The sequence below is a fragment of the Mustelus asterias genome, chromosome 12 (genome assembly GCF_964213995.1).
Source record: "Mustelus asterias chromosome 12, sMusAst1.hap1.1, whole genome shotgun sequence".
Taxonomy (NCBI): Eukaryota; Metazoa; Chordata; class Chondrichthyes; order Carcharhiniformes; family Triakidae; genus Mustelus; species Mustelus asterias.
Window position 1 is genome coordinate 102,882,141 of NC_135812.1, and position 18,396 is coordinate 102,900,536.

Consider the following 18,396-nt stretch of genomic DNA (forward strand, 5'->3'; position numbering starts at 1 on the left):
TGCAGCTTGCAGTCCAAGACTAAGAAAGCGATAAAGAAAGGAAAGATAGGTTATGAAACTAGGCTAGCCCTAAATATAAAAAATGATAGTAAAAGCTTTTACAAATATATAAAAAGGAATAGAGTGGCAAGAGTGAATGTTGGACCCTTGGAAGACGAGAGGGGGGATTTAATAGTGGGAAATGAGGAAATGGCTGAAACTTTAAATAAGTTTTTTGTGTCGGTCTTCACGGTGGAAGACACAAATAAATGACCGAATATTAACGATAGAGGGTTGGTAGGAGGAGAGGTACTCAATACAATTAACGTCACCAGGGAGGCAGTGCTTGGTAGACTAACGGGACTGAAGGTGGACAAGTCCCCGGGCCCGGATGGAATGCATCCCAGGGTACTGAAAGAAATGTCAGAGGTAATAGCGGATGCGTTAGTGGTTATTTATCAAAATTCATTGGATTCTGGGGTAGTGCCAGCGGATTGGAAAACGGCTAATGTTACGCCGCTGTTTAAAAAAGGAAATAGACAAAAGGCGGGTAACTACAGGCCGGTTAGCTTAACGTCTGTAGTTGGGAAAATGCTGGAATCCATCATTAAAGAAGAAATAGCAGGCCATCTGGATAAGAATGGTTCGATTAAGCAGACGCAGCATGGATTCATGAGGGGAAAGTCGTGCTTGACGAACTTGTTGGATTTTTATGAAGATGTGACTAGTGCGGTTGATGGAGGGGAACCGGTGGATGCGGTGTTTTTGGATTTCCAAAAGGCGTTTGATAAGGTGCCTCACAAAAGGTTGCTGAAGAAGATTGGGTCACACGGAGTTGGGGGTAGGGTGTTAGCGTGGATTGGGGATTGGCTATCCGATAGGAAGCAGAGAGTCAGAATAAATGGGTGCTTTTCTGGTTGGCAGATGGTAACTAGTGGCGTGCCGCAGGGATCAGTACTGGGGCCTCAACTATTTACCATTTATATAGATGATCTGGAGGAGGGGACTGAGTGTAGGGTAACAAAGTTTGCAGACGACACAAAGATAAGTGGAAAAGTGAATCGTGTGGAGGGCGTAGAAGGTCTGCAGAGAGATTTGGACAGGCTGAGTGAGTGGGCGAGGATCTGGCAGATGGAGTATAACGTTAACAAATGCGAGGTTATTCACTTTGGAAGAAATAATAGCAAATTGGATTATTATCTAAATGGAAAGAAATTACAACATGCTGCTGTGCAGAGGGACCTGGGGTCCTTGTGCATGAGACGCAAAAACCCAGTCTGCAGGTGCAACAGGTGATCAAGAAGGCAAATGGGATGTTGGCCTATATCACAAGGGGGATAAAATATAAAAGCAGAGATGTCTTGCTGCATCTGTACAGGGCATTGGTGAGGCCGCAGCTGGAATACTGTGTGCAGTATTGGTCCCCTTATTTGCGGAAGGATATATTGGCCTTGGAGGGAGTGTAGAGAAGGTTCACCAGGTTGATACCAGAGATGAGGGGTGTTGATTATGAGGAGAGACTGAGCAGATTGGGTTTGTACTCGTTGGAATTTAGAAGGCTGAGGGGGGCTCTTATAGAGACCTATAAGATAATGAAGGGGCTGGAAAGGGTAGAGGTGGAGAGATTCCACTTAGAAAGGAAACTAGAACTAGAGGGCACAGCCTCAAAATAAAGGGGGGTCAGTTTAGGACAGAGTTGAGGAGGAACTTCTTCTCTCAGAGGGTGGTGAATCTCTGGAATTCTCTGCCCACTGAAGTGGTGGAGGCTATCTCGTTGAATATGTTTAAATCACGGATAGATGGATTCCTGATCGGCAAGGGAATTAGGGGTTATAGGGATCAGGCGGGTAAGTGGAACTGATCCACTTCAGATCAGCCATGATCTTATTGAATGGCGGGGCAGGCTCAAGGGGCTAGATGACCTACTCCTGCTCCTATTTCTTATGTTCTTATGTTTTTAAGACAAAAACAGGGATGAGACTAAGGCCTTTCATTATTAAATTATATTACTATCATGTCAAGAAGGAAATCCTGCACATGGCTATACAGAATGGTACCTTGCCCTATAAAGGCAACAGAATCTTTATTTTTCTGGATGACACTAGCGGTAGCTCTCTGCAGTGCAAAGTGTGGGAGATTCATTTTGAAAATCCCACTGAAAAAATCAGTGCGATTTACTCCAGTTGTTACGCAAATTCAACACTTAGAATTTTTTGGGGAGAATTCCACCCCATTTTGGATTGAAGTCTGTTCTTCCCTCTATTCCTATCCATTCTAATCAATTTTTTCCACCTTCTCTAATTGATTCAGCCTTCCACCTTTGGCCCAGATTTTTGGTTTGAAATTTTTAAAGACCTTTTACTTAAGGGTAAGTTTGCTTCCTTTGATTATCTGGTAAGGAAGCATCATGTTCCCAAATCTCTTTTTTCTTTTTAGCTACTCACAGGTTGACAGTTTTGCCAGTAAACATTTTATTTTGTTTTCTTCTCGTCATCCTGATAGTATATTGATCTTTGTTTAAATGTCAATCCCATTTTAAAGAGCTCTGTTTCATTCATTTATAACATTATTCAAAGAATCTTTTGTCCGCTTTAAGCTAACATTAAGGCATCTTGGGAGCATTCTGAGCTTTCTGGTGGTCTATGCAGTCGATTCTTTTCAGAGTGTATTCTTCAGCGCTGTGTACTGAACAATCCAATTAATGTTCTTCATCGGCTCTATCTGTCTAGAACTAGACTTGCTAGGATATACTCTGGACTGAGTCCTGCCTGTGCGAGATATCATTTGGCTCCTACATCACTGCTTCATATGCTAGGTCATGTTCAAGGCTGGCTGCTTTCTAGTCATCTGTGTTCTCAACCTTTTCATACATGTGTGGCAAATTTATTGATATTAACTGTATTATTGATATTTTTGGAATAATTCCTGACAAGATAGTTGTAGATCATCATCAGTCAGATGCCTTGGCCTTTGCCTCATTGCTTTCATGTCAACTTATCTTATTCAACTGGAAGTTTGCAACTTCACCCTCCCACTTGCAATGGGTCAAGGAGATAATGATGTTTCTTAAACTTACAAAGAGTAAATTTACCTTACGCAGAAAGATTGATTCAGTCTTGCAAGCTTTTATTTGCTATTTTGACATTTCCTTCTACTCCATGAGTTGAATAATTCTCTCTATTCTGCTTTATTTCCTTTGTCTCTTTTTTCACCATCTATTCTACTAACCTTTTCTTATTTACAATGCACCTTTCTGTAAAAAAGATAAAGTTTTTTTAAAAACACTTATTAATAGGCTGTTTATTATTTTGTTACATACAGTGAACATTGTCCCTTCAGAAACAAAGAAAGGTTACATCACAGAAGGAGGCCATTCAGCTTGTCAAGCCCAGGCTAGTTATCTGCAGGAACAATTTAACTCATCCTATCCCCCTGCCTTTCCCTGTAGCCCTGCAGAGTGTTGCCCTCCAGGTGGCCATTCAATTCCTTTTTGAAAGCTATGATTGAATCTGCTTCTGTCCCCTCTCATGTAGTGCATTCCAGATTGTGACTTCTTGACACGTTACGATTTTTTTTTCATGTCACATTAATTATTTTGTCTATTGCGTGAAATCTGTGTCTCTAATCTGAGAATAATCTACTCCATCTAGACGCCTCATGATTTTGAACAGGTCAGGGATTAACATGTTCATTTTATACACATTTAAATGAACATTGTAATTATGTAAAGGAGAACAACAGTGTAATTCCATTTAAATTAATTAACCTGGAGTAAAAAGCAGGCATTAGTAATGGTGATCATGAAAATACCGGACTGGTGCTCACTAATGTCCTTTAGTGGCTGAGGAATGTGCAGGGATGTGAGGAGGGGGCAGTTGAATGGCAGAATATGAATTGCTCCTGAGAAGAACCAGCATAGACACAATGGACCAAATGTCAATGGGATTTCATGTTGATTAAACCCCATGTTGTGGGAAACCCATAGCGGGGGTTCACTGTTACTGGGACCAGAAGATTCTGGAAAGTTCCAGCCTTTATTTTGGGTCAGACAAAGTAGGGTGGAGGAGGTGTGTGCGGAGCATAAGCACTAGCATGGATTGATTATGTTGAATGGCCTCTTGTAAAAGGAAATATAAAATGGGCTTTGGAAGTGCCAAAATGTGGACCATAAGGAAAAGCTGGAATAACTGGATTTTTTTTTCTTTTTATCTGCTTAGGCATAAAAATGATTTCAAATGGCAGAGAATGTCATAATTTCTTGTTTGTATACCTTAGGAAACTTACAGACGCCCCGACTCACTATCCACCCAATGAATGTGACTTTAGGAGATTCAATTGAGCTGTGCTGTACATCTGAAGAAATTCCTCCTCTTACCTTCATATTCTATAAATATAAAGATGGACAGAAACCACAACGCTTCAGTGACGTGAAAAGCAATAACAAATCTGCAATGCACCAACTGAAAGTGGCAGTAAACACCGAGAAAGCCTACAGCTGTAAAGTTGAAGTGAATGGCATCAGCGCTCATTCAGAGAACAGTCAAATGGTACAAATTACCGTACGAGGTAAGTTAACTCGAGCATCCTGGAATGCTTGAAGAGTTAAAAATATTATTACATTTATTCTTATAATTCCATGTATCACAAAGCATTTGTGTGGATTCCAAAATTCCACAGGGGTTCTTCTAGTCTCCTACTGTAACTCTATTCCTTTAGCAATAAATACCAAAATTCCAGTTGCCTTCCTTATAACCTGCTGTACCTGCATACTAGTCTTCTGCAATTCATGCACAAGGACACCCAGATCCCTCTGCAGGAGTACTCTGAAGTTTCTCTCCATTTAAATAATAAGATCCCTTTCTATTTTTCTGACCAAAATGGATAACCTCATATTTATTCATGTCAAACTCCATTTGCCAAATTTTGGTCCAAATACCTAACCTATCCACATCCGTTTGTAAATTTCTTATTTCCTCACTGCAACTTGCTATCCTACTTATTTTAGTTGAGGTCGATGTATGCAGGTACAGCAGGTTTTAAGGAAGGCAATTGGAATTTTGGTATTTATTGCTAAAGAGAGTATAAAAGTAGGGAAATGTTGCAGAATTCTGAGATGCAGAGGGATCTGGGTGTCCTGGTACATGAATCAGGAAAAGTTAGTCTGCTGGTTCATAGGTAATTAGGAAGATAAGTGGAATGTTATAATTTTTTGTAAGGAGAAAGGAATATAAAAGCAAGGATTTGGTGAGACCACATTTAGGGAACTGTGGACAGTTCTGGTCTCCTTACTAAAGGACGGATATGAAGCATTAAAGAACAAAGAACAAAAAAAATTACAGCGCAGGAACAGGCTCTTCAGCCCTCCAAGCCCGCACTGACCATGCTGCCCGACTGAACTAAAGCCCCCTACCCTTCCGGGAACCATATCCCTCTATTCCCATCCTATTCATGTATTTATCAAGACGCCCCTTAAAAGTCACTATCGTATCGTACCTCCCCCGGCAGCGAGTTCCAGGCACCCACCCACCCTCTGTGTAAAAAACTTGCCTCGTACGTCTCCTTTAAACATTGCCCCCCACACCTTAAACCTATGCCCTATAGTAATTGACTCTTGCACCCTGGGAAAAAGCTTCTGACTATCCACTCTGTCCGTGCCCCTCATAATCTTGTGGACTTCTATCAGGTCATCCCTCAACCTCCATCGTCCCAGTGAGGACAAACCAAGTTTCTCCAACCTCTCCTCATAGCTAATGCCCTCCATGCCAGGCAGCATCCTGGCAAATCTTTTCTGTACCCTCTCCAAAGCCTCCACATCCTTCTGATAGTGTGGCGACCAGAATTGAACACTATATTCCAAGTGCGGTTCTATAAAGCTACATGACTTGCCAAGTTTTAAACTCAATGCCCCGGCTGATAAAGGCAAGCATGCCGTATGCCTTCTTGACTACCTTCTCCACCTGCATTGCCACTTTCAGTGAGTGACCTGTGTAGCTATACACCCAGGTCCCTCTGCCTATCAATACGCTTAAGGGTTCTACCATTTACTGTATATTTCCTATCTGTATTAGATCTTCCAAAATGCATTACCCCACATTTGTCTGGATTAAACTCCATCTGCCATCTCTCTGCTCAAGCTCCAACTGATCTATATCCTAGTGATGTTCCTCATCACTATCCGCAAATCCACCAACCTTTGTGTCGTCTGCAAACTTACTAGTCAAACCAGTTTTCCTCCAAATCATTTATATATATTATAAACAGCAAAGGTCCCAGCACTGATCCCTGAGGAACGCCACTTGTCACAGCCCTCCATTCAGAAACGTACCCTTCCACTGCTACCCTCTGTCTTCTATGATCGAGCCAGTTCTGTATCCACCTTGCCAGCTCACCTCTGATCCCATACGACTTCACTTTCTGCACCAGTTTGCCATGCGGGACCTTGTCAAAGGCCTTCCTGAAGTCTATGTAGACAACATCCACTGCACTACCTTCATCAATCATCTTCGTCACTTCCTCAAAAAACTCGATCAAGTTAGTGAGACACGACCTCCCATTCACAAAACCATGTTGCCTCTCACTAATATGTCCACTTATTTCCAAGTGGGAGTAAATCCTGTCTCGGAGAATCCTCTCCAATAATTTCCCTACCACTGACGTAAGGCTTACCGGCCTGTAATTAAAAGCAGTTCGGAGGAGGTTGACTCAGTTGATGCCTGGGAATGGGGTTATCTTACAAGGCAAGGTTGGACAGGCTGGTCCTGTAGCCATTGGAATTTAGAAGATTGAGAGATGACCTTATTGAAATATCCTGAGGGAACATGACAAAGTAGATGCCAAATGGATTTTTCCCCTTATGGGAGACAGAACTAAGACAGGCTAGAACTAGAAGAGACAGTTTAAGAATAAGAGTTTTCCCAATTACGATGGAGATGAGGATAAACTTTTCTTTCAGGTGGGGGCCCTGAATCTTTGGAACACTCTTCCGCAGAGAGCAGTGGAAGCTGGGTCAATGAATAATTTTCAGTCACCAGAGTTAGATAGATTCTTGGCTAACAAGGGAGCCTAAGATTATTGGGGATAGGTGGGAATGTGGATTTGAGGTCACAATCAGGTCAGCCATGATCATATTGATCAGGCTTTAGGGGCTAAATGGCCTACTCCTGCTCCTAATTCATTTGTTTGGATGGTCATCCCATGAATGAATAAAAATATCCCATCCTAACTAGCTCCTCAGCCCCTAACTCAAATTCTATATTCATGCCAATTATATCCCTCCAAGAAAGAACCTCAATTTCCTGTTTGATCCCGAACTCATAGCAACTCTAACTCATAGCCACTCCATCATAAAGACCACTTACTTGCATTTTGTTTCTTTCTCTATTTTAACCCATCTGCCACTTAAACCCTGACCTGTGTCACCTGCAGCCCAATGCACTTTTTGGCTGGCCTCCTATTCTCAACTATCAGTAAACTTCAACTTAGCTAAATCCCTAATACCAACCCATCATTCCTGGACCTATTGACCTACCTTGACTTTTGGTTACCCAACATCCATAAATTAAAATTCTCATCCTTATGTTTAATGTCTCCAAGCATTTAAACCTCCCCATCTCACTAACCTTCTAATTCCCTGCACGCCCAACCCAAACACTCCCTTCGACTCTGGCCTTTTGTGTATTTCTACCTTCACCCCATCAGTAATGCCATGCCTTCAATTACCTAGGAACCCTCCTTCTCCCTCTTTAGGACCCGACCATTTTGATCAAGCTTTTGGTCACCTCATTATTTCAGATTTAGTTTTTGTGAACCACTTTGAGACATTTTTCCAAATTTAGGTTGCCAAGTAAGTATGTGTTATTGTTGCTACAACTGCCTATACACATGTATTGAGATAGTATTTGTGGGTTCAGGTCATTAATATGTCCCTATCATGCCGCAGACATAAAGCTGCCCTCAGCAGGATCTTGCACCTAGCTTCAGGAACAGTTATATATTTAAGATCTTTGTTTCTCAGATGCTCTCACTGTCAACCATGTCTGGTGATCCTCCATTTGGGAATCGTTCCAGTGAATCCAGAGGAAATTTGGGATGGGGGAACCATAGAACTATAGAAAAGTTACAGCACAGAAGAGGGCCATTTAGCCCATCTTGTCTATGCCAGCCTGAGGACACCCAACTTCCTCCTCCCAGCTTACAACACTTAAACCTGGAATCCCAGTCTAAGAATCCCATTCCTACCTTTACCTATATATACCTATGTGCCAAATACCTCCTGGATAACATTCTATCAGCTCATTCTCACAAGGTACTCAAATGACAATATAGGCCAATATTTCCCAGCTACCTGTACATAGCGATAAGGAATTTCAATTTTGGTTTGAAAGAAAGGCGCTTAAGTTTGAAAATGATGAAACATCTAACAGCACAATGCATTGCTCAGTTTCAGCACAGTGTGTGACAAAATGTTAAAATTCAATGCTGATATCAGATTGTGCATGTGCATGGTTTGATTTCAGCCTGATGGTCAGGCAGAAGTGTTGAGCAAAGGCTGAGGCTCCAAAATTGCTCTGAAATTTTCCATCATGTTCTTGCCATAATCTAATGGAACCCACTCGCAGCCTGCAGAAAATCAAGCATGCGAACTCGCCAAAATTTCTGGGATTATCAAGGCAGTCTTATAAGGGGCAAAACCTCAGCCCTCCCGTTATAAGAAAAATAATACAAGAGTGTTGGTAGTCTCATGTGTGAAGACACCCTAAACTAGGAATTCCCACAGCCATATGTCTTTTTTTCATTTGATTTGATTCATTATTGTCACATGTATTAGGAAACAGTGAAAAAGTATTATTTCTTGGCGCACTATACAGACAAAGCATACCGTATATAGAGAAGGAAAGGAGACATTGGAGAATGTAATGTTACAGTCATAGCTAGGGGCTAAGTATCGATGGTTGGTATGCCAAATGGGTGGAATACTGCCAAAAAATGACAAGTGTTATTTCGGGCGAGAAAACCAATGTGATTCGGTACAAATCAGATAGTAATTTTCCAACAGTTAGTCATTTTTTTGAGAGAGTGGTGAGTTTCACACCAGTTCTGGGAGGGGTGGTACCTAAACACACCGGTAAGCCCAGCTTCAAGGACATCTTTTAAAGGACATCTCCCTCTCCCTCAGGACATTTCACAGTAACTTCATTGCAGTGTTAATATAAGCCTACTCGAGACACTAATAAATAAACATTTTCCAAAAAAAATTGGGACCCTCTAATCATTGACAGCATGTTTCCCCACCCCCTCCTCAACAAAGATCACTGGCATCGGGGCATTGGGGCCCTCCCAATGGGTCTTCCTTCATGACCCCACCACCTGCTCCCCTTTATGCCCGCTTTCATGTCCCACCCCTTCATGCCTCCCCTTCATGCCCCCCTTCATGGTCCCCCTTCATGGCTTCCACACAAGCCCCACCCCACACAGACTGCACTCCCATTCAGGCCCCACCCACTTAGCACAGTCCAACTGGCATACTAACAGTGCCCACCTGGAACCACCAGGGTGCCCAACTGGTAACTCTGGGCTGTCCACTGTTGTGCTGATTGGTGCTGCCTGGCCATGCCCCCCATCACCCAGGAGCTTCCCAGCATGACTGTTGTGCTGGGTCTCCGCTAGTGGGGACCAGTAGTGATTCGTGCCAGTGTGACCTCCCGCCAGAGAGGTGGGCGCATTCCCAGGGGTGGGGGGGGGGGGGGGGGGGGGGGCGGGGGGAGCGGGGGCCGGGGGCGGAGGGCGGAATTATATGTCGAATTTGCTAATGAGATTGAAATCTAGTCAATCTCATGCAAATCGCCCACACACCCCTTCTGGGCACGGTCCAGTTTGCGCCATTATAAAAAGGCCAGGAGAATTGCAAACTGATTTGCGCAGGATGCGAAATGGATTATTAGGCTCACATACTGTTGGAACAGTGAGGTCAGAGAATTGACCCCAAGGTATATTGCCCTAAGAAGAGATGAGCCCCACCCTGGTGAAACTCGGTCAGCGTAGCAAGGCTAGACATATTTGTAAAATTAAATGAAGATAAACACCCTTTCATAGGGACCTTTTGAGGTCTTTGGACAGTGCCTGGTAATTTTTCCACTTCTGCGCCCCCTCACCCAAAAAAGCAAACATGCACTAGATTTTCCAGCTACATAGTGCTGATAACCACAGAAAGTGATGATCTCCTCCAAATTAGACGGCCTACAACTTACCCCATAAACCTGTAGGTCACAGACTGATTATCAGGGTCTAGAAACTTCCTCATTTCAACAGGAAAAGGAAAATCAGCAGCTCTCTTCAGCTGGTAAACACTCCAGCTGTGTTCTTGGCCAGGAAGTAATATAGAATGAACAAACAGGAAAGCGACGTACTAAAAATCCCCCTGTAAAGATACCAGCACTTTTACCCATGGTTACTCACTGCATCTAACTTACATTTCAGATCCATTTCCAGATCCTATCATAAAAATTGAACCATCCAAAGGAATATTTGAAGGCGATAATCTCACCATTAAATGCGTGGTTCATTTTATTTTGTTTCCTGATATACAACCTGAAATAACCATTGTGAAGGATATAACTTCAATAGCCACAAATGCTACTGTTGCTGTATTTACTAAAAAAGCAACTGCAAATGATACAGGAGAATACAAGTGCATGGCACAGTGGAATGATGCATTGAAAATTACGAAAAGACATGTGATTGTGAAAGGTAAGACTTACGTTTACTTGATTTGAAAAATACACAGCCAAAAACGATTGAGCAATGTTGTTGGTGTCAGGAACCAAACTTGGTAATGGAGCTGGGTTTGCAGACAGTGGTCTCGGATTAGGAACATACAATTTAGGTACAGGAATAGGCCATTCAGCCCTTAGAGTTTACTCAAGACTTCTCTTGCTCTCAGATACCTACCAAAACTACATCAGTGGAGCAGGAGAACATAGAAGAGTACAGCACAGGAACAGGCCCTTCAGCTCACGATGTTGTGCCGAACATGACGCCAAATTAAACTAATCACTTTGCCTGCCCTTGGTCCATATCCCTCTATTCCTTGCATATTCACATGCTTATCTAAAAGCCCCTTAAACTGCACTATCATATCTGCCTCCATCACCCCTGGCAGCACATTCCAGACACCTCCCACTCTCTTTGTAAAAAAACTTGCCCTTCACATCTCCTTTGAACTTTCCCCTTCTAACCTTAAGTGCACACCCCCTGGTATTAAACAGTTCAACTCTGGGAAAAAGTTTCTGACTGTCAATCCTACCTATGCCTCTCATAATTTTATAGACTTCTATCCGGTCTTCCTCCAGCCTCCACTGCTCCAGAGAAAACAACCCTAGTTTGTCTAGCCTCTCCTTATAGCTCATGCCCTTTAATCCGAGCTGCATCCTGGTAAACCTCTTCTGCACCCTCTCCAGAGCCTTCTCATTCTTCCTGTAATGTGGCGAACAGAATTGAACGTAATACTCAAATTTTGCCTAACCAAAGTTTAATAGAGAAGACCAAAGGAAATTCATTGGGGGCAATCTTACTGGTGTGGCAACCCATTAAGGTCGGGCGAGAGGCAAAAAACTGGGCTCATGCCTAGTTTCTCACGATGAAACCAGTCTTGTTCTGCTGGCAAGATCAGCCTCGCGCCCAAGAACAGTGTGAGGCTGATTTAAATATTCATTAGGTATTTTAAATCTAATTCGTGAGCTCCAGACGCTATCGTCCGGGTTCACTTGTTCTTACCTGCTCGCCAGTGGAGGTCCTCGTTGGCAAAGATCACTTACCTTCCTCACCAATAGGGACCTGACGTGATGGCCTTACGGTGGGACCGTAGGCCATTGAAGCCCCCCAGCTGGTTGGGGGCAAGGGTGAGCAGTGCCCTTTGGCAACCTAGCACTGCTAGCAGGCACCCTGGCACTGCCCACCGGACAGTGCCAAGCGGCTGGGGCCTAATGGGAAGGGGTGAATCCAGAAGGGGCAGGGCCCATAAGGGGGTGGGGCCATGATGGTGGAGCTCCATAGGGGTAGTGAATCGGGGGAGTGGCGATTTGGGATGGGGATCAGTACTTAGCCGGGGGGAGAAGGGGGGTGGAATTGGAGGTGGCGATTGGCCGGGGTCAATTGAGAGTGGTGATCGGCCGGGGGGGGGGGGGGGTGGTGGTATCGGGGGCAGCAATCAGCCAGGGGAGGATTGGGGTTGCTGATCAGTCGGGAGAGGGGGTCTAGAGCATTGATCAGCCCGGAGGGAGGATCGGGGGCGATGATTAGCCGAGGGTTTCCAATGCGGAGATCAGCTGAGGGGGTTGGATCGGAGGGGGAGGATTAGGGGGCTGGGGATCGGCCAAGGTGATAATCAGGGGTACGATATCCAGGGGCATCGGGCAGGGGTGGGGGGGGGGGGGGAGCGCGAGTCGGGGGGGTGGAGGGGAGGCATAGACAGATCTCCCACTTATACACAGAGTACTAGGAGATCAGGGTGCCTGTGCAATGGCACCCCTAGAGCTCAGCAGCCAGCTTCCCAGCATGAATAGACTCCGCCCACTCCCTCTACTGTCACAAATCACATTTTGCCTCATTCTTTTTCTAAATGCCTTATGATTGCTTCTGAGAGCTCGCCCAAAAAATTGGTGCAATTCTCTCCCGTTTTCACGCTTGTTCCGTACTTGCCAATTTTTTTGGTACAGTCAGTTAGTTACCTGAATGCACGGAATATTCCTAAACATCACTTCCTATCTTGCTAATCACCAGCTAGAGCTTTTGAGCCTCTCGGTTTGTCTTATTGTTATTGACAGCCTCTTACAAAAATTTATGGGAACCAAAATTGAAGTAAATAGCTGCAACAGGCAATGGGGAAGATTTTCCTGTTTTTGATAACTGAGGAATGCCCAATCCACAAGTTTAGTAATTGCATTTTACAGAACAGAAAGAGGCCCTTTGGCCCATCGTTTCCACTCTGGCCATCAGGCACCTATCTATTCTAATCCCATTTTGCAGAACTTGGTCTGTAGCCTTGTGTACTATGGTGTTTCAATTGCTCATCTAAATGCTTCTTAAATGTGTGAGGTACCCACCTCAGGCAGTAAGTTTCAGACTCCCACCACCCTCTGGGTGAAAAAGATTTTCCTCAAATTCCCTCTATACCTTCTGCCCCTCACCTTAAATCTGTGCCCCATGGTTAATGACCCCTTTACTAAGGGAAAATGTTTCTTCCTATCTACCCTATGTCCCTCATAATTTGTGCACGTCAATCAGGTCCCTCTCAGCCTTCTCTGCTCTAAAGAAAACAACCCCAGCCTAGACAGCCTCTTGTCATAGCTGAGTGGAGAGGAAGAAGGGCCCAGAAGCACATTACAAAGTGCGATGGCAAGATTTTGTACCAATTCTTCATTTAACCTAATATAAAGTGAGAAGGGACATTCCCAGTCTCAGCTTACTGACAATCCCATATTGGATGTCCAAAGAAACAAAGATTTGGGACTTGTGCCAAGCCCTCTGTGGGCTGAAAGGTTTACTGTGGCCCAAGGGTTAGCTTCTAGACTGCTCCAAACTTCCTCACAAATTAAAAAATATTTGCCCCGAATTTGGCCATTTCCCTTTAAGTGGCTCTATCCCTTAAAATTGCAGCTGGTGTGTGATTTGTCTCATTAGGTTAGTTTCTTCCACAAGGTCAAAACTGCACAAGCAGCTAGAGTAATTATGTACAAAGACTGGCACTACAATACTGGCTAACGTTGCCTTGATCATGTTACCTTGAAGCTGGCCTTATAATACTAGACACATGAGACAGTTGTCTGATAGAATTTGTTTTTCTTTTATAACAGTACCAGTGTCTGAACCAACTTTAAAATCAACACCCACTGGTGATAATGTGGTGGCAGGTGAAACTTTGAATCTTTCATGTGCTGTGTTGAAGGGAACTTATCCAATAACTTACAACTTTTACAAAGCTACGTCAGAAGCACCGTTACATCAAATAACGTTAAATGCTACTGAAGCAGTCCATCGCATTATCTCAGTTAACATTGAAAACCAAGGAAGGTATTCCTGTGAGGCATCAAACACTGCAAATCAAATAAATCGAACAGAAAGGAGTCAATATGTTAACATATCTGTGAAAGGTAAGATAAATGGATCTGTTTTTTTTGCAATAAATTTCTTTGCATAGAAATGGACCAGAAATCCTGCTGCAGTAACTGTTAGTTAAACTATTGCTTGGTAATACAGAACTTGAATATTGCTGAAAAAAGAGATATGTCGCCAAAGCTTTTTGTCTTACACTCATCAGGACAAATGCAAGAATACCAAATTTCAAACAATCACAACCATTTATACTGCCGGAAAAAGCGTGTTGATTGGTTGGCAAGTGGGCTGATTGGCTGAGGTGTTGCCAGGGTGAAAGGAACAGGAAGCTAGAATAGCTAACAGCTGCACTAACAACTATTTAAGATTATCAGTTGAGCTCATAAAATGGGTCATTTACACTTGCTAGAATTAGCATACATTCATATGCAAGGGCTCATTCTCTGAAAGCAAAAGGATTATGTTTAAGCTTATTGCCTTTTTTGAATTACTGAGCTTGGACAGCCTATAGTTTGCCATTTCTTATTCCATGACAATGCCTCAACCAACCAGATAAAAGAAAATTACTGCAGGTGCTGGAAAACTGAAATAAAACAGAAAATGCTGGTTAAAATCAGCAGGTCGGGCAGCATCTGGAGAAAGAGAAAAAGAGCTAACATTTTGAGTCTAACTCAAAACGTTGACTCTGTTTCTCTTCCCACAGATGCTGCCAGGTCTGCTGAGTTTATTCAGCATTTTCTGTTTTTACCTCAATAAATCAGGGCCATCTTGCCAGCCAATCGTTTGCCCTTTTCAATGGCTGGTTATGAGCTGATAGTAAAAGAGCAGTGTTACTGTTGAATATTACTCTAGGGCAGTAGAGAGTAATACCAACATTTTCTCCTTCTTTCAAAGCACTGATCGAAGGGCAGTGAGGGAACAACTATCACCATAAAACAGGTTTTCTGTTTCTGTGCCAGATGCCAACAACACTCAAGATGCTTGGCACCATCCAAGACAAAGCAGCCCACTTGACTGCAACCCCTTCCACAAACATTAAATCCCTTCACTACCAATGAACAGTGGCAGCCATGTGTACCATCTACAAGATGCACTGCAGGAACTCACCATGGTGCTTTAGACTCTAAACCCAAGACCACTACCATCTAGAAGGACAAGAGCAGCAGATACCTGGAAACACCACCACCTGGAGATTCCCCTCCAAGCCACTCACCATCCTGACTTAAAAATATAAGTTTATTTATTAAAGTTTATTTATTAGTCACAAATAAGGCTTACATTACACTGCAGTGAAGTTACTGTGAAATTCCCCCAGTTGCCACACTCTGGCGCCTGTTCGGATAAATGCACCTAACCAGCACGTCTTTCAGACTGTGGGAGGAAACCGGAGCACCCGGAGGAAACCCACTCAGACACGGGGAGAAAGTGCAAACTCCACACAGACAGTGACCCAAGCCAAGAATCAAACCGAGGTCTCTGGCGTTGTAAGGCAGCAGTGCTAACCACTGTGCCACCGTGCCGCCCTGTATATCGCCATTCCTTTACTGTCACTGGGTCAAAATCCTGGAATTCTCTCCCTAACAGCATTCTGGGTGTACCTACACGAAAGGGCCTTCAGCAGTTCAAGAATGCAGCTTACTACCATCTTCTGAAGGGCAACTAATGATGGGCAATAAATGTTGGCCTAGCCAGCAATGCCCAAATCCCGTAAATAAATATTTTTAACATGAGTGTTACAAAGTGAGACAATGATGGTGTTTCCTGTCCTCTCCAATTAGAGCTTTTTTGTCCTCGAGTACTGTTTACACTGGGACAACTGAAGCAATGGTGCAATGATTGAAAAAGACTCCCTGACACTCAAAAGGAAATGTTATAAAGGAAGAAATTGACTAGTCAGTGCAAAGGCCAGTGAAAAATTCTACTTGGTATGGACTGGAATTTCCTGGATTGTACTTGCACAGAAATGGTGCTGAAATTTATGCCAGTTCCTATGGAACAATATAAATAAACAACAGAAAATTTTCATGGACAAATCTCAGAAGGGCCACAAATAATTGAGGCAATTTGCAGGAGTAACAATGTTTTGGTGCAAAACCAACAGTTACATACAAATTTCCTAAAAGAATCATTTTTACACCATAATTAGGCCATAGATTTCCAGGAAATTCTGAGCCTATGTATTTACATTCAGGCATCCCGATCTCTAAGGCAAAATATCAATTAATAGCCCCATTTCTAGTGTCATGAAGATTGATGTCTATTATTGGCAACCATGGAGAAAGTTAAAACTGTTAGAGATCACAATCTATTGACAGTAACTGTTGGCACATTTACTGCATGGTATGCATATATTTTATAAGCTGATATTAGAATATCTATTCTATTTTTTAAAGATAATTCAATATTTAAAGGAATTCAAATAATCAAGGAGATTTGTATACTATTGATTTGTCTATGAATACTATGTGTGTATGTGTAATTACTAATGTTTAGTAAATAACTCTAAATTGCAGCTTCCAAATTCTTGTAATTCTAACAATACACTGCTCATTAACTCTCTAACCAGTGTAAGCACTAATGGAAGTCTCATCAAACAGAGTATTGTTCAACATACCATTGATGCTTTGAAAGGTATTAGACATACTATACCTTTCCTAGCACCTTTATCTCCTTCACCCACAATGTCTCCAAATCAACATTTATTCCCTTAATGAATGGCAGTGCATTTGGATTGTCACTGCATCCACAATTCCTGTATTCATGATAGAACAATGGATACTGCATTGCCAGATGTGTGTAATATATAAGAATAACAATTTATTTTAAATTAATTTGTACTCATCAAATAAACCATGGCATGCCCAGAGAACTTAAATACTTCTCTCATTTGCTTCCACATCAACATCAGACTTAGCGTTAAAGCTTCTTCTTGCCTGGATCAAACTTCTTAATTTTGAGTTCAGAGCTGTGGTTCTATTGTAGCTGTGAATTGTTATTTTTGAAAGAATCCCTTTTTTTAACGAAAAATGCTAAACAAGAACTAACTGATGTCAAAATATATGCAAAGGTTTGTTGTGGGCCCCTGTTTACTGAAAATAAAACAGTAGCTCAAAGTCATTTCATTTGAAGGGGGTTAGATTTTTGCCTTCACTCCTGGATTGAGGTTGAATCACACAGCTTTTACAGAACCACTGAACTCGTGGAAGGAAAATATAATAAGTTTTATCAAGACGTGAAATCGTTCCCACCAGATATATACTTGGCACTTACTAGGCTATGCCCATGAGCTATTTTTTTTGCTGCAATTGTAAAGGGCATTGGTGAGGCCACACTTGGAGTATTGTGTGCAGGTTTGGTGTCTTTATCTGAGGAAGGATGTCCTTGTTGTAGAGGGAGTACAGCGAAGATTTATCAGGCTGATTCCTGGGATGGCAGGTCTGTCATATGAGGAGAAACTAAGTCAGTTAGGATTATATTCACTGGAGTTCAGAAGAGTGAGAGGGGACCTCATAGAAACTTATAAAATTCTAACAGGGTTAGACAGGGTAGATTCAGAAAGAATGTTCCCAATGGTGGGGGAGTTCAGAACTAGGGGTCATAGTTTGAGGATAAGGGGTAAACCTTTTAGAACTGAGGTGAGGAGAAATTTCTTCACCCAGAGGGTGGTGATTGTGTGGAATTCACTACCACAGAAAATAATTGAAGCCAAAACGTTGTCTGATTTCAAGAAGAAATTAGACATAGCTCTTGGGGTTAAAGGGATCAAGGGATATGGGAGGAAGGGGGAATCAGGATTATTGAATTCGATGATCAGCCATGATCAAAATGAATGCTGGAGCAGGCTCGAAGGGCCTTGCTTCTAGTTTCTATGTTTCTGTGCCTGCAACATTAAATCCTTTCTTTGAGGACATTGCCTGATTTGCTGAGTGTTCAACATGTTTTGCTGTTGTTTCGAATGTTATCCTGTCAATATTTTAATTGCCACCTTGGTTATCTGCTAAATGTTTTCTGAGAAGGTTTGATTGAGTTCAAAGGGCTTTTATTTTTACTTGGTAGCAAATGAATTGTTTTGGCCACTATTGAATGGGCCCCTACACCTTTTGGAATATTTTATTAGCTGTGTTTACTTATATTTCTGTTTGTCCAGATGCAATATTATTCATTTATTGAATTGAGAGGATTACTGAATTGTCAACTCGAGATGGTTATTAGGAAATGCAGTCCATTTTGTATTTTTTTAAAGGTTGTTCGACAACATGGCAGAAATATAAGATACACATAATTTGAGTTTGTCCTGGTTAAACTTCG

General features: G+C 42.5%; 1 protein-coding gene across 5 annotated transcripts in view; it reads left to right on the forward strand.

Annotated features, from left to right (window-relative positions):
- Positions 1 to 18,396, forward strand: part of pecam1a (platelet and endothelial cell adhesion molecule 1a) — a 98,053-nt gene that overhangs the window by 14,754 nt on the left and 64,903 nt on the right. For all 5 annotated transcript variants that reach the window (XM_078225765.1, XM_078225761.1, XM_078225762.1 and 2 more), the window contains exons 4-6: positions 4,255 to 4,545; positions 10,456 to 10,725; positions 13,830 to 14,126. In XM_078225765.1, the coding sequence (XP_078081891.1) occupies positions 4,255 to 4,545; positions 10,456 to 10,725; positions 13,830 to 14,126 (858 nt within the window). The remainder of the gene's footprint in view (positions 1 to 4,254; positions 4,546 to 10,455; positions 10,726 to 13,829; positions 14,127 to 18,396) is intronic.